Source organism: Vidua chalybeata, chromosome 3, assembly GCF_026979565.1.
Source record: "Vidua chalybeata isolate OUT-0048 chromosome 3, bVidCha1 merged haplotype, whole genome shotgun sequence".
Classification (NCBI taxonomy): domain Eukaryota; kingdom Metazoa; phylum Chordata; class Aves; order Passeriformes; family Viduidae; genus Vidua; species Vidua chalybeata.
In genome coordinates, this window is record NC_071532.1 from 87401131 (window position 1) to 87418303 (window position 17173).

Below are 17173 nucleotides of genomic sequence, written 5' to 3' on the forward strand. Positions count from 1 at the left end.
GCGCCGTCGGCCCCGGGCAGATTCCTGCAGCTCCCGATGAGCCAAGGCTCTGCGGTTCCTACATGTTGGACAGAAAAGTCTCCGCAGTCGGTCGGTCCTGGGCAGACATGTCTCATGCTGCCTGTTGGTGCAGGCGCGTTTTCGCCTTCTCTTTTCCTGGTAACAGTTTCTGTGTGTGCACTGCAGGGCCTGTGGCGCACATTCGCGCGAATCGTCACCTAAGGGGGCTGTCGCGGTGTGCGTTTGTCGGGACATGAGAACCTGGAGTAATTTGGTCTCCACATAATGTTACCAAAGAGCAGGACTGTCTTTCCTAATTTGTGTTACAGCATTAGCTGAATACAGCATTCGTTACATTGCTTTGAGTTGTGATGGCTGGCATAAAGTGCAGTGCAGGCTGGTTCTAGCATATACCAAGTTTCAACACCTCCAAAAGAGAAACTGATTTTTAATATTTCTAAGAATCGAATTTGGAATTACCTTATGTATTACTATATTAACGCTGCCTTGACATATTCCTAGTATTTTGTAATGAAATACAAACGAGACGTAAGGACAAAAAAAAAAATCATTGTGTTTCTTTTAGTTTCCTTTTTTTCAGTTCTGTTTTGAGTCTTTGAGATTGTATTCTCTAGGGCTTTCTGTGGTGTCATGAAGGCTGAAATACATTCAATGCTTCTCTTGCTGCCATCACACTAAGAAAGGAAGCATTAAACCGGTAACACAGTAATATTTGCAGGCAATACACAAGGTATTTGCAACAGAACAGTTTTGAAGTGGAGCAGTTTTTAACCTATGCAACATTTTTTTTCTCCTGCCCTTCCAAAGGTAGTTTTGTACATTACCACAAGTTGGTTTTCTCCAGTTTTCTTCCTGTACTTTCTAACTTTCAGAAGGTCTCTCTTCTTTCCAAAGCAAGCGTGTTTAAAAAAAACCCTGAATTCTTATGATGGTGCAGAATTGAGCTACTGGGCTGGCTGCTCTAATTTCTTCAAAGGCTTTTTAGGCACAGAACTTTCAACAAGGTGCTAACCCACTCTGAAATATTGTTGATATTATACAAAGAAATGAAATTACTTTCTGAAGCAAAATTCAGTTAAACAGAATTTGCATTGCACAAATTTTCCAGCATTCAGCCCTTTTGATTTCATTTCTTTTGACACAAGCAGCAGGCAAAGCATTGCTGGTAATCTGATTATTGTTCATTGCTCTATTCAGTTTTTTCTTTACACTGTCAAAAGTCACATAACTCCAGTGACCCATCTCAGTTTAAAAGAGCGTGTGCACTTTACTTTTGCCATGGCCATACTGTGCCACTCCATTTATGTAATCAACTTGACCATCTGAAGCACCTGTATTGCACTTCAGCACAAGAAAAAAGGGCACCCCAATAGCAAATTTCGTAGGTCTTTGTATACAGTGGCACACCCAGGTGTACACAATTACAACTGCCCATCTGCTATCTTCCCAGCAATATTTTTATCATGTAATCCCTTTATACATGAGCTACTTGGTAGTAGTCCAGATCTTGCAAGTTGTTTCCATTGAAAAGCAACCTATTTAAGTCTCCTGGTGCCCTGAACACAAGAAAAAGCAGCAGAAAGCAGTTTATTTGTTTATAGTTCTAAGTCTCTATTTAGCCACAACTCTTCCCAAGAGGTTTGTGAATTATGTTCCTTATAGTCTTCCCATGTTTTTTGGTCTAAATGGAATTTTTGAAAATATGCTCTATGCAGTCAGATCATCACACTGGTCTTAAACATGGCTTGCTTTTGACTATTAATTATGCTTTGGTTGTCAAAATGTGGAAAGGAGTTAGATTGCTTCATATGCTTATCTGGATAAAGAATATGTTGGATATGGTGGTGCCCTGCTTTGGGCAGTATTTGCTACTGTCAAAAAGCTGAGATATGTTACAGCAGTAGGCCATTAACTATTCAAACAATGTCTCAGAGGAGGACCTTTCTTTTGTCTGCAAGATATTTGATTTAAGTGATTTTAAAACCCAAGTGCTACATTTATTTTGTAAATTGCATAACTTAAAATGTTATACAGAGCAGAGTTAGACTTCTGAAATAAATTTATATGTACTACAGTACCAATTACATTTATCTGCTGAGTTTACAATATTGAACAAACTAATTTTTTTTTCTGATTACCGTTTTCTGAAAGAGTCAGAAATACTACATTGGCACCCCTTAATAATTAAATAACTGCTTTTCATAGCACACTGCCATGATTTTTCCCAGGATGAACAGCGGACACTCTGCTCACAATACCTAGGATTTGCCAATATCACTAGTTCAGGAGGCTACACAGTTAGCTCGTTTGAAGTCAATTTTAAGTTATTGTGAATTATATCTTTAGCAAAATTTAAAACTGTTAATTCCTCAGATCTTTTCCATTTCTTGTGTAATAAGAATTGACTTTATCTAATGCAGAACAAATAACAACCAATAATCTAAAATTTTCTAATCCCATAATGGAAACCCACATATTTTGGTAAAGACTATCTGATTTAACACTATTTTCCCTTTAATTTCCTACCCCCTCCTTGCTTTAGTTAGTATAGGAACAGTAACATGTGCCCCCTTACCCACTTTTCACCAAATTTATGATATGATCATTCTCTTTCCCCACAAAAAGACTCATTAGCGGCTGCCAGTTGTTGGGTCAAACAGAAGTTACGTGTCCTGTTCTAGAAAGCAGCAGAAAAACATTCAGTTCCACAGGTGAAAAGGATGGAGGCTTTTAAAAGTACCCATACACCTGGGTGGACAAAGGCAAGGTTCTGAAGACAAAGGATGTTTAGCCATTTTTTTTTTTAGGACTAAGGGTAGATTTTTTTTTTGGAGAGGTAAAAGGTGTAGAAGCTGCAAGCTATTAAGAATTACCTAATGCAATACACAGATTCAAGACTGAAAAAAAGACATTTTATCTCAGAAAATCAGACAGAATTGCAGTTATATGCAGAGATTGGTGTAAACCAGGAAAAAATTGTTTGAATGCAGTTTTTTAATGCCAGAGGAAAACAAACTTTGATAGCCAGCACAAAATATGCCTTTGAGACTTACGTCCCGAAGTAATTTGGGCGATTGTCTATGGAACTGCTGCTGGTTATGAATTCTCTGAATGCCTGAGATTTCACTCCAGTACTATTTACCTTAATTTTTATCTTCTATGAAGGTAGTCATATGGTAGCCTGTGTCCAGTTCCCCAGTATGTGAAAATATTGACAAACTGGAAGGAACCCTGGTAGAGGGTCACTGAGATTATGAGAGGAGTGTATTGTGCTTCTTCACCCTCATGATGAGACTGAGGAAGCAAATTTCCTCTGTCTCAGTTACCTGGCAGATGAATGTAGAGAGGAAGAGACAGAGTGTCTTGGAGGTCACAGTTAAAAAATGTGAGAAACAGGGAAATTGCATCTGGGAAGATTCCAAATAGTTCCCAAAGGAAGAGTTTTCAGCTGGGGGACAGATATTGGGAAGGAGCGGTTATCTCTATCCTTGAACATATTAAAAACTTGATTTGATAGGCTCCTAAATAACCTGATTTAATTGTGAAGTTATCCCTGCTTTGAGCATGGGGTTGGACTAGATCACCTTCTAATGTTTTGTCCAATCTAAATTACTCTACATTCTTAATGGCACAATTAGAAGGTTTCCTTCAAAAATATCCTAATGCTTCAACCCAATAATATATGATAATTCTCTCAAATTCCCTTCCTGGACTTAGCTCAGAACCTCTTCCAAGGCAAAGGGCTTGGAATAGAACTTACTGAGACCCAACTTCAAAATAGCATAAATACTCTGGTAGTGCTGAAAGACAATTGAGACATGGATGTAAACATCAAGTGCTTGAACAGTACTGAATTTTTTTCCAGTGAAGAAAACCAGGTAGCAACTAAGAAAGTCCAGAAGGGAGTTTCGATAAGTAGACAAGTGAAATAGAAATGCCCAAGAATTTCTATACAGGGAAAACAGGAACAAAATAAGGTCAAGAACTTGGGAGGTAAAGTCTCTCAATGTATGAAATAAACCTTATGAAGCAAAGGGCTTACTCAAGATGAGGCAACTGAATGAAGTATGAGAATAGGAGAAGTAAAAATGGTTGTGATTTAACACAAATATGGGAAAGTTTGCATGCTCTCCATCAGAAGGATAACCTTAACAACACAAAGTGATTGGATATTATAAAATTGTCTCACTGATTAGATTAATATGGGAAACAGCCAGCGTCTGCCTAGAAAAAAGTCTGCCCATTAGCAAAATTCTGTCTGAATAAAGACAGAAGCACTCCATGTAGGGTGGCCTGAGGAGCATCTCAGCATCAGGGTATATAGCTCCTGCCAGGTACCCATCCTCCATAGTATCCTACAAGGAACTCCCAGTTAGAAGGCAGGGAGAATTAAGAATCCTGCTGTACAAAACCAAGGACAGAGTAGAGTAGCCCACCCCTGGGACAGACAGGGGATGTGATACTGTGGGAAGCCTTGTATATCAAGCATAAAGGGATGAGTATACTTGCAGTATGAGGGAACTCCATGGTCTCACACATCTGCTACGGCCCTCTTGTTTGTATGTGCTTTCACTGTGATGAACTGAAAGTTGTCATAGAATTGAATTGAAATTTTAAAGGCAAGTTCAGGGTTTGCATGCACTACCTAAAGACACACAGATTTACTGGGGAATTGAACAAGGCAAACTAAGATGTGTGTAGCTTCCTACTAGCACTGTGGACGTGCATAACAATGCTGAGCAGCACTGTCCTGTTCAGATCGTAACTATGCTCCTGTGAATGGGGAAGAAGAGTTCATCACCTGCAACTCTCGCTTCTCTGAAGTCCAAATGTAATTCAAGTTCTGTCTTCTTCAGAACAAGCATCAGTGGAACTTGATGATAAAGCATGTGCAAATTTATAAAAAGGAGAAGAATCAGCTACTGCTGTTACTCCACCAATAAAGTGAGATTAAGACTCCAGCCCACTAGAAAATACCCATTCTATACATCTAGGTTTTTTTACAGACACAGGTTACAGGTAGTATTGAGACTGAATGTCTTCTACTATGTGAGTATTTCTGTCTTGAGCATTCCTATGTATCTATACACTGGTATCTGATTTTCTTCAGCTACACTTCTAAGAGTTCTCATTTGAACCAGAAACTGAAGCAGGCAACTTGATCTTCTGGCACTGTCCCTATCGTTTCTTGTCAGATCACTATTTAAACACTATTACCTCACAAAGAGACTTTCAACTGATAGGGAACTTGTGTTGTTATTGAGATAATTATCAATGCATTAGGACTATGCATTAGGAGTATGTATCAAAATTAACAGCAGTCATGCAGGTGACCATCAAGACAAAAATAATGCCACTTGCTGTGGTTACACGTAGCATAAACCCATATCAATAATAAAAAGTCGGGTTATAATTGTCAATGGTTATTACACACTAAGAGCAGAATATGTGGAGAGAAATACTTTACCTGACACTTTGAACTATTGCACTTAAAGAAGTTAGGTGAAATTTATTTTATCTACCTCTAGATACCAATACTGCAAATTGAATTTGCCATCCAATGTTCCCTTTACAGACTATGCTCTTATCTTTAGAGAGCTCTTCATCTAACGTATTTTAGGTATCTCTTAGCACAGGAGATCTGAGACATATGGCTAAAGCGCAAAATTCCTTTCACTAAGAAATCTCTATTTCTTCAGTTAAGTTCCTCCCAGCTATTTAATAAACCCCACCAAATTTCAGCCTGATTTTAAGAGCTGAATTCAAGTTGTGAAATAGAACTGATTATTTTTTTACAGTGGGATTACACAAATACATACAAAAATATAATAGTAATCTTCTTGGAACACTGTCTCTGGTTTGATAACTTCCCCAGTACTGACAGAAAATACTTGCTTATTATACACAGGAAAATCCCAGCAAATCTAAGATACTGTTTTGAGTACTATCTCTCAGTAATTATTTAAATCATGTTGCACATATTTAAAAAAAAAAAAGGAAAAATAGTATTTATCAATGCTGCAGTCAAGCACTCAGAAGCTTAAAAACATTTAAGGTAAGGTCATCTATGAACCCTTAGTCTGGCCCTCTCAACACATTTATTTAATTACAGAAGATTTCTTCCCCCATCTCGTTTGTAAGGATAAACAATGCTCACATAAAAGAGCAGAGCTTTACTACTTTTCTTACTGCCAAAGACTTTAAGTCTAACCTTGGATTCAGTCTCAATACCAAACTACACATTTTCTCATTGTTTCTCCTGCAATAAAGCAGATGGGTCTGATTACTTCAGAAATTACTGCTTATCTCCAGAACTGCTCCACTAATTTAAGGACTGGAATGGATTTTTATACACCAAGAACTGAAGACAAGGAGATTAGAAGTATTAATTAGTTTTGAGTACAGTCTGAAGTGGCTCACGACTGTTCAGAAACAGAGTTCTACATAATTTCATATATATTTAAGTACATTACTTACAGACTTAAGTTGAAACTGACTGCTCAGCGCTTTTAAGAATCAGATTCAAGAAAATCACACTCAGTTTTATACCTAACTTTGGATAATCAGTAACAAAGTACCTTTTTGACTACCTTTCCTGCGAATTGTTAAGGGACCGTATGACAGAACAATATAGGGAATTCATCCATTTTCTGCTGCACTAATTGCAAACTCTCACCCCATTTCCCATGAACATTTCTGCTACATGCTAAGGAATGCTGTAAATACTACCACCATTTACATGCCACATTACATAAGTCATTAAGTCCACAGCACAAACCAGTCTAGCAGATGACAGGAATGTACTACAACATACCTCTTGAGGGGGCAAAGCAGTTACACATTCAAAGCATCCAAAATTAAATGTTACATTAAAGCCTGTTTTCCATGCCAGGCTTTAGCCTTAAGATACAGTAATTCTGCTTAAGCATTTCTTCACTTGAATTTGTAAATATATATATATATATATATATATATATATATACATACACCCTTTAGATGGAATTTCATTCAACTTGTTTTATGCAGTTCCATCTGCTATCCTATCTCCACAACATAAGCAATGTGGAAAACTACCAGAATTGTTATGAAAGAGGAAAAGATTTTCTATTCCTTAGAGTCAGGGAAAGAGTTCAGAAGTTGACTTTCAACAGACATGTGCTCATGCAAATTTTTCCTCTTGTTTACTGAAATCAACTGAAGTCAAGCCCAGTCTCAGATTTAGAGAACCAAGCTTCCATCACTAACATGTTAGAGCTCATAACTGAAACCCTGCTTACCCATGATGAATTCCATAAAGACAGAGCAAAATCTGATCTATGTACAGAAATTGCATTAATAATTTTAAGTAAAAAAATTCCAGGCATTTTACTTGTAGTTGTTTTACAGACTTCTCCTATTTTCATGGGCAAACCAAATCAGAATTCCTAACTTGGATACTAATCAGTGTTAAACCAGTATTTACATCAATCAGCCCAGTGTAATAATGAGTTACAGAATATATGAAAATTTTGTCTTTGCCATTGTTCCTATAATCTAGTCCATCTTGACAACAGAAACATTGATGACTTTGGATGTCATTCCATAACATGAATGAAGATCTATTCCATTAAACAAAGTACCTTTTAAACCACGTTCAGCTTCCACAGGAAAGATGATCCAAAGTTTATTTTACTGCTTTAAAGATTGTGCTATAATATATTATTTTAGGCATTTTTAAATCATACAGTGCTCTTTATAATGAGGCTGTAACTTCTCCAAAAGCAATCCTTCAGAAATCTCATTGACTATGATCTCACCTCACTGTTTACAAAGGAAGAAATGTATTAACCAAAGTTTAACTCTAAGCAGATGTGAGCATCGATCACCTCAGCTGGCTACTAAGAACACCTTCTAGTTCTCGTCAGGAAGTTTAGTCACCGCTATGGAAACTCACGTAACAGGTCTTTGCTCATGCATTTTTTGGAACATCTTGTTTGTACATAGCTTCAGTCTTGACAATGAAGCACTCTATCACACTATTTTTACCTGAATTCTAATGGTACTGATTCAAGTGTTCCCTAAACTTTAGTGATGCATATCCTCTTGTTTTACTGCAAAAACAGCTTACTTACTAAATAAGTAAGCTGTTTTAGTACTGGGGACAAGTACTAAGTCCCCAAGTAGCAAGTCACAAGTAAGCTACATGAAAAAATACTTTCTACCATTGATTTTTGTCCACATTTATTTATGAGTAAAGCAAACAGCAAACATTACAGCAAAGGGGACATTCAGGCCCAGATTTTTAAAAAAAAAAGAAAACAAATGCCTGACTAGATTCTGAATTTAGGCACCTCAAGATTGCTGACATAGTACACAAAAGTAAGTGAAAGTGATGAGCATTTCAGCAAACTTCTAAGTGCATTTCAGTCTTTATTTAGATGTTTTAAGCTCTCGCACTAGATTTTACAAGCTGGTGAACACTGGCAAAAGTATTTCTCCCACAGAACTATAACCACACATTCCCAAGACAGTATAAATATATGGTTGAACTAACATTAATACACATCACCATTTTATCAATTACATAATAAAACAAATTATCAAGTATCCAAATATTAAGTTACGCAGCTTGAAAGGCATACAAAATATTACAGAGGTCTGCCCAAGTCATAGCAGAAACTCAAGGAGGAAAAATGAAAATAAAAGATCACACTTTCAACAAAGCAATAGTTGGTAAACAACTCTCAATAGGTACAGTAAAAGAAAACTACAAGATTTTTCTGAAATTTTCTGATTAAGAATTTTTAGCTACAATAACAAAGCATTTCTACATTTTAAAAAAATATTTACTAAAGTAAAGGGCATATTCTATACTTCCTGCACAAGACAAAGGCAACATTTTACTAGAAATATTAAATAGCCCCTCCCAACCTTTTCAGGCCCTCTGTTAAGTTGCACATGAAGTGCCAACATTAATTTTACTGTAAGGCTTTTTGTCTGGAGACATTAAAGACTTGTGTGCTTCTGTACAATTTAAAAGATCTTCTACATGAATAACCAGAGTAATGACTTGTAATATGGAGAGGTTCAGGTAACAGAAAGTACAGATGCAGGGGTAAAAAGTTGCTGTAATTCATAGTATTAAAAAGACAGACTGTGCAAATCTTGATAATTCTAGTGCGATTGTGGGAGACAAAACATACCGTGAGCAGGCAAGACTACTTTAGAGGCCATATTGTTCAATATTGAAATGACTGTAGAAAAAAGATAGTAAGGTCCAGATAAGCTGGTAGTTCTCACATCATCAGAACTATGCCCATTTTAAGGAAAAACATGTAGCTGATATGCTGGGTATTTTGGCACCTAATCTCTCTACAGATTCATTTATTTTAGTACCCCAATTTTTAGTAGTTGAAACTAGGTCAGTAAGACTCAATGGCATGATTAAAGGATATTTGATCTAATAATTAATGAACAAGGAGACAGCTCAGAAACAGGGTACAGCAAAAACATTTACTGGGTCTCCAAATAGACAGATATTTATCTAAACATAGAAGTTGCATTTCTACTCAGCCTTTAGCCTAATAAATACTCCTAAGGAAGTAGGAGTAGTAGTAGTAGGAAGCTTCCTTTACTACTAAAAAATACCAGACTGATGTCTTTGGCATGCAGTCTGCTTAATTCTAGCTTCCATCCTTTATTTCCAAAGAAGTACTATAGGCTGTTGAGCTTTACTGAATACAACAATTATTTCGGTGACCATTGGAGTCTTTAAAGCGCAGACGCATCTTGGGGCGGTATTTCTCCAAGTACAGAAGTTGCTTGCTGTTGAAAGCTCCACGCCGCTTCCTAGATGGAAAAAAACAGATTTGAAACGGAACATTAATCTACTGCCCAGTGAAATAATATCACCAACCAGAGAAAAATATTTTTAGGTCACTTAAAAAAGCCACCTTCAAGTCAAGGCTGTAACCAAAGTAGGGATAATTGGAAGTTAAGTGCCAGGAAAGAGGGTGGTAGTTTCCTTTCACAAATACCTCACTGGACCACATGCTCAAAGGAATACATAGCATTTTAGACTGTGTTCTAGCCTATGAAAAGCAAAAGCCAGAGATTTTACATCAAGAAGAGGAAAGCATTTTTAATTTAGAAGAAACTTCAAAAGAAAACTATAGAGCAGATGCAAGATGGTCTTCTTGAGAGCTGAAGTTATTCATTCTCTTAAAACAATTATGAAGAATATGACAATAGTAAGAAAGTACATAAACATTTGAAGTCCCCATAATAAAGGTGCTGAGCAGAAACTGAGCTTCCTTTGTTTTCTCAAACTGTATGTATGTGAAAAAAAAGGTGCATATTGGCTGACTGGGGTATGTACCTGGCTACCTATTCCTCATTTCATATACAGCCAGTACAAGCTGAATTTAATTCTTCAAAGGCCTGGCAATTATGCAAGAAGTGTTTTGTTATTGTTTATTATGGATGCAGCTTCTTTTAAATATAGCTGAAACCTGACAAATTAAAACACTGAGACTAAAACTGCTCTCCTCCAACTTACATACATTTAAAAATCCAAGGAAATATTTGCCTTCAGTAGACCACCAGAAAAGCAAAGGTATTCTGCCTTCCATATGTAAAATAAATAAAAATAACTCTGCAAATCTAACTGAAAGTCAAGGGGTTTGTTAATGGTTGTTCTGGGTTTTTTTAAACCTTCTCAAGTAATTATGTATGGATTCTGGTTTCAACAAAAAAATACCCGTTCCACAGATCCAAATCCTACAACACTGACTGTATGCACTACAATTTCAGATGTACTAAATTAAATACCTTACCAAAAAAAAAAAAAAAAAAAAAAAAGGCATCAAAGACAATTTAGAATTTCCTTCAGTGTCCAAGGATGTATCAACACACTGAATCTTGGGAACAGCTACATGCTAGCATCACACTTACTGTCTTATGAACTGCACTGCATCTTCATACTTCATTCCACATTCTATCAGTGCAAGAGCAACTAAGACTGGAGCTCTGGTTAAAAAAAAAATTCAGTTTAGTTTTTGTCAAAGCATACTCAGAAAAACAATTTACTTTGTTTTTTGCATATATGATGTTTGTTCACTGGGAAAGCAGAAAGGCAGAAGGCATTCCTACATTCACCGAGACATAATATCGCCTCATTCTGAATTAGCCATTCTCATTAAAAAGGGGTTTAAATTAAGTCTAGTCAACCTTAGCTTCATTCATCTGACTTTAGGTACACAAGAGAACAACACAAAAAATGCAAGTAATCTTTAATCATTTGTTTCAAATCAATTGATTCTGAGAAAGAGTTGCATATGGGTTTTTATTCTCCAAAATTAATCATCATTAGAAGCAGTCAGGATGCCAAAACAAGTGTCAGAAGAGAGGCAGAGTTCAATAAGAACTGACAAATCCTACAGCTAGTGTCACAAGTTTTGGGAACAGATGCAATCCACAGGCTGCTACACTCCCCTGAGGATTTCCTTGTTTGCCAATGGTGTTCCTCCTCTGACAGAATCTATTTTCAGTTACAAAAGCTTGACTTAAATCAAACTCAAATACATTAGAAATTTATGACTCAAAAAAAAAAAAAAAAAAAAACAAAAAACCACAAGACAAACCTCACACCACACACTAGCAACAGACTTGTGCACATAGTAGTAACTTTAAGTGGTTTCATATGTTCAGGGATTTAAAAGGAAACTTACATGATAGAAAGCTAGGACTGTCTTCAACTGATTAACTGCCTCGTTTTGAGGGAAAACCAATCGGCATCATTCTAAGCAGCAGAAGAGGACTTGTTTTGGCAACATTCATCTACTACTAACATTCATCAACATTCACTGTAGTGAACTTTGTTATTTGTGAAGCCATAATGCAGTGGATAAGCCAGGCTTATGGATAACAAGACCAGAAACCTCCATTTTATACTGGACATGCTGAAATCCATGGCTAGAATAAAGCAACTCCTTTTTGAACAGATCTAGCTCCCAAGTAGTTTAGAACAGCAGAAAAACCATTATTTTCTCACAATTGTTGGAACTCTATTCAAGATAATGGCAGCAGACAGAAGGAACAGGACTAAGAGGAGACTATTTAGCAATATCCCTAAAAAATTTTATGTCCCTTAGAAATGAGACAAACAGCTTTGGGACTTTAGAGAACACTTTTCATCCCCCAGATAGGTTGTGGATGAAAGCTAGTCTTGATGTGCCAGAACCACCCACTTGTTTGTGGTTAACGGTTACAATGCCCTTGGTTCAAGGAGACTGGCAGTAGTGCTGAAATGGAGATGGAGAGAAAGCAGACAAGCCACAAAAACCCAAATGCATTAGGAAAAACCAGACAAAAAATCTTGATGGGGCACTCATCAATATACTCAGTACAAGAATATACTTGTTAACTTAGTTCTGTAGACTTGTGAGAGCTTTGACTGAAGCATCATCTCTTGACCTAAAGATCTTTAATAAATACATACAACAGTTTCCTGCCATCTTAACTACTTTTAAGTGTGAGGTCATTCCAACACTGGATACGTGACTATTTTACATTTGCTTCAAGTAAACTTTTGCACTAGATCTTAACAAGTCTGGCCAGGGATGACAATTCAACAAATCTTTAAACCTTCACCCACCTTCCAAGACCAGCAACACAGTGTACAGCAATACAACAACCAGGTTCTTCACGAAATTTAACTTTAAGGAGGTTTAGCCAATCATCAACAATCTGGTTGGATGGTGGAGCACCGTCATCAAAGGGCCAGTCCTAGAACACAGGGTGACAAACACATAAAGACAAAATTCTTGTAAGTTGTATGCACAGGCAAAACAAAGGAGGGGACACAATGGACAAAGAGCTGACAGCTAAGAAAACCACTCAAACCTACCATTTTCTAATAGTCTAACTATAGCAATATTACAAATAGATTTCTCTCAATCAGTTTTCATTGATCACATGATTTAGCTCAAAACTGATTTTTTTTTCCTGACAAGAAAAGATGTCTTCACATCTTTCTTCTCCATCAGTTGCTGGAATACACTCATAAGGTTAATAAAGTGGTGTCAAATAATCTTTTTTTGGGGGAAAGGGGTAGAGTGAACAGCAAAATGCATTGGTTTCAAAGTCTGCTTCTACACTACTTACCAAAACCTGAATGCCTTCTTTTTCCACCGGAGCAGTGTCATAAGTAGCTTCACACACTCTCACCACTGTGGTAACACCGTATTTCTTAAGTTCCTAAGGAGTGGAAAAAAAATGCTGTAAGAGTAAACTAGCTTAACTTAACCATTTAATTTTCTTGCTAAGTTAACTTAGGAACTCATTCCAAAATTCTCAGTAGCAAAACTCATGCCAATGCTTGCCATCCTGCAAAGACACAGAAAGCTGAAATGACTAAAAACTTGGGTGCTAATGCAGATACTTTAGGCTTTTCTGCAAACACAGTCTTACATGCAGACTAAGTTTTGTTATGTTGGATCAGACTTTTTTCTTTTAAAATCAGATCCTGATAAATATTGATTAATCAAGTAGTCCATCTCTAAATGATCATTTATCTTAAAGGAATATGAAGCTTTGCAAAGCTACATACTTCACTAAAAGCATTCTGAGCAAAATCTTTCCCCTATCTCTCTCTGCTTAAAACAACAGGTTTGTTAGACCACTTACTCCTAAGAGTTATAAGCACAGGACAATAAATTATTCCAGTTCCTGAGCTGTCAAGACAAAATTTAGCTTTCCATTTTGCTATTACCCTACATTAAAAAAAAAAAAAAAACACCAATCCCTCTTCATTCTCCCTGCAACAAATATAGATATTATTCACACTGCAATGGTCAGGGTAATGACTGAAGCATAGCCTAAGCAGACCTGATCTACTTGTGAGAATATAAAGGCAAGCAAATGTTCTCTCACTCTGTTTCCTGTAAATAATCCTGCACTAAATACAGAAATGAGGTGTAGTATACCTAAAATCTTGCTAAGGAGGGAATTAGCAAACTTGGACCTTCCCATGAAGTAGCTCTGCAAGGAACTTATTAGCATACACACACACTTCATACAACCATGGACTTTACAGTTCCAACATGCTAAATACATGGTTTAGATGATAAATTCAGTACTAGCAATATATTGCAAGCCACTGGCTTTAGTCAGTAGCATTTACCAAATCACTTGAAGTAGCTTCAGTAGCTCTGAGTGCCACAAATTTCACTCACATAGATGCTATGACACAGAGGATCCTCTTAAGCTACACTAAAGCCACGATCTGCCAATAGTGAAGGAAGCTAGGTAGTGAAAGCACATTGCAGTCCTGTTACTAGCTCCTAAGGTTCTAACCCACGCTATGTATCACTATGCAGGTAGTGCAGTGAAATGTTACACCACTTCAGCCCAATCTGAATCTACCACTAAGAGATGTTTGTATTGCTCTACACGCAACACTGGTAGATAATTCCTGTTTTCAGACCTAAACAATGTACTTAATCTACCATGTACCAGACAGTATAATTATTACTTCACTCTCAGAATGACATTTGTGATGGCCAAAGTATGTATGATTTGTCTACAGATTTGCAGATATCTGCAGATTTGTCTACAGATCTTCAAAACACAGTACCAGTATTTGAAAATAAAAATCAATATACAGTCTCAGTATCTCCTCATATGGCTTTTAGAGCAGTTATCAGCTAGTAAATCTATATTTATTTATACATAAATATAACATGCTGTTCAGGGATTAAAAAAATACATCAGTAGGAATTCTGTACCAGCCTTACCTCTATAAATTTGTTTAAGGTTGCATTGGTTGGATTATGTGTGATCAGAAATCTCATGTTCTTGTAGGTGATTTCCACAGGAGCTGGGCGGTTCATTCGGGCCATATTGATTTAGTTAAACATGCAACAAGATTATGAAAGGATTAAAAAAAAATTCTAATACAGAACTGATGTAGAGAAACTGAAGTCTACTTCACTGTACTCCACGTGAAATTCTCAGTGCTTGGAAGTATGACGTTGGGAGCAATGGGAAATGAAATGAACCTCCTAACAAGAAGCAGCAATTCTTCAATCCAGTAATACTGAGGCAAAAGAAAGGCAGTGCACTGAGGTTTACCCCATCCAGGTCTGAATTCCGTTGGTAAATGCTCTGCCGATTTCAATTCAACACTTCTTATCCTGGTCAACCACTCTTAGGGGGGCTTCTTGGTGGAGTAGTAATGGATTTCTACAGTTCACTTGTCTGCATAGAGGTCGTGCTGTGCCTGGCAGTAGTCTCCACTGCCCTTCAGAAACTCCATAAATGTGTGACCAAGAACACCACAGAACTGCTGTAAAGAGAGGGGGGCAGGGGGAGAAGCATAATGAGTACAGGTGAAACAAGGTTTTAAGACATCAAGCTTTATAAAATGAAAAAATAAAAACACAGCAACTAAGCAGTTTCACAAGGTTTAGTTTTTATTCCAAGAATTAGGTTTGTGCAAGAATCCTATTACTTTTTTTTAGCACGGATTACTAGAAAATAAATACATTTACTTATTACAAAGTTTCCACGTAGGGTTTTTGCAACACCAAATCCTGTAATGTATTAAAATACCAATTTCAGATGTGCAAAACACAGCAACAAGTTTTAAGAAACCCAGTATTTATAAAAAGAATAGTTCTTCCAGGATACCCATACAACTGCCTTCCCCACTTTGAATTGAGAGACATCACAACATCTACTAAAGTTACAGAAAAAAATGCATATAAATACACCTGATACAAACAGTAGGCCTTGAAAGCAAATGCAGTCTTTGTGGCCTAACACTATAATGTGGGCTTTTGAACAGAAGCTTTTGAGGCATACACATTACTAAGAAACATTTCACATACTAAGGACTGAAGACCACTGGCAACCTTCATATGCTTTAACAGTCTTTTTACACCATGACTTCATTAATATACAGAGAAAGCAGTAATGCTCTAGCTAAAAACATAGGCAAGTTTCTTGAACAGGTCATTCCTGTCCACTGGTATGCTGCTTAGCTATGGTTGAATTTATATATATAATTACTGGAAGAAGCAACCAGGAATTAAAATAGCCAATGAACTGCTCCAAGTTGTGTATTTATTTGCAGATGTTGCAAATGAACCACCCATAGGTGCTTTTTTACACCTGTAAAACCTTACAGCAGATAGATGCATTAAGTTTTGTGCCCAGCTACTCTACCGGTATTACTGCTTATACCTGTCTAGGGCACAGGAGGGAAGAAGAGGGGACTTCTGTTTTCCAAAAGAGAGGTACAAGTTGAACCACATGTCCACTAAATACACTTAGGTATTTGAGAGAAACACAATCAATCCGACAAATATTGAGCAGAAAAAGTTATTTACATTGATCAGTCAACCTATTTTCATGTTTTCAGACAGCTTCCTGGTAAGTTTTAATGTGTGTGTTAAGTCACAGGTGGGACTTGTAAAAAACAAACAAACAAAACAAAGAAACGCACAATAAAACTCCAACCCGCTAACAAACACAAGAATGACGTTAACAGAAAGAATCTAAGATGACAATTTCACATCCACTTTGCTGTCACTCCAGAGATACTACCATCACCTGGTAGTGATGCAGACTCCAGGATTAAGTTTGCCAGCTACTTGTATTTCAGTATTTACTTGTACTTCAGTATTTACCTTTAACGACTTAAGAGAGAGCAATAACTCTAAATATAATAGGCCTGGAAAAGGAGTAAGAAGGATCCTCTTGAGTCAAAGGTCAACAGAGTAACAGGAACCAGAAGAATTCAGACTCTGAAGGACTCCAAGAATCATCATCTGACTCACCAGCCATGCCCTATCAAGGTGGCAGGAGTGCATTTAAAAGCCTCCTAGGACCAGATCTAGGGAACAGCTAAAATAGCAACTGAAAAAAAGAACTGAAGGTAACTTATTTAAAGTCATTTTCAATTAGTTTAAGAAGCAGAAGAGCAGAAAGGGACAGGACAGCTTTAAGCAGATATAGCTGCACAAGGTCTTGTGCTGCTTTTTGCACTGCACTGGCAGATCTCCTGTAGATCTCTTCATAAGACTGCTAAGAAGAAGCATAGACAGACCCTTGCTCTGCTAAAGGATGAGGGAGTGAAGGCTGTCAAAAACACAGATGCATGCAAGTGAGC

At 37.1% G+C, this 17173-nt stretch overlaps 1 protein-coding gene across 1 annotated transcript; it reads right to left on the reverse strand.

Annotated features, from left to right (window-relative positions):
* Positions 1 to 8224: 8224 nt before the first annotated feature.
* PTP4A1 (protein tyrosine phosphatase 4A1) lies at positions 8225 to 14902 on the reverse strand. Its single transcript, XM_053937992.1, has 5 exons — positions 14796 to 14902; positions 13165 to 13257; positions 12656 to 12786; positions 10954 to 11028; positions 8225 to 9849 (listed from the first exon to the last, which is right to left on the reverse strand). Exons 1-5 carry the CDS (start codon positions 14898 to 14900, stop codon positions 9732 to 9734), a joined length of 522 nt encoding a protein of 173 aa, XP_053793967.1. The 5' UTR covers positions 14901 to 14902; the 3' UTR covers positions 8225 to 9731.
* Between the last annotated feature and the right edge of the window lie 2271 nt (positions 14903 to 17173).

What these genes read in the sequence shown, in the direction of transcription:
- PTP4A1 (XM_053937992.1), bottom strand. Translation starts at nt 14,900, where the DNA reads ATGGCCCGAATGAACCGCCCAGCTCCTGTGGAAATCACCTACAAGAAC. An exon ending in CCTTAAACAAATTTATAGAG is followed by an intron (nt 13,258 to 14,795) that starts GTAAGGCTGGTA and finishes TCCACTCCTTAG; the next exon opens with GAACTTAAGAAATACGGTGT. An exon ending in TGTGTTGCTGGTCTTGGAAG is followed by an intron (nt 11,029 to 12,655) that starts GTGGGTGAAGGT and finishes TTTTTTAACCAG; the next exon opens with AGCTCCAGTCTTAGTTGCTC.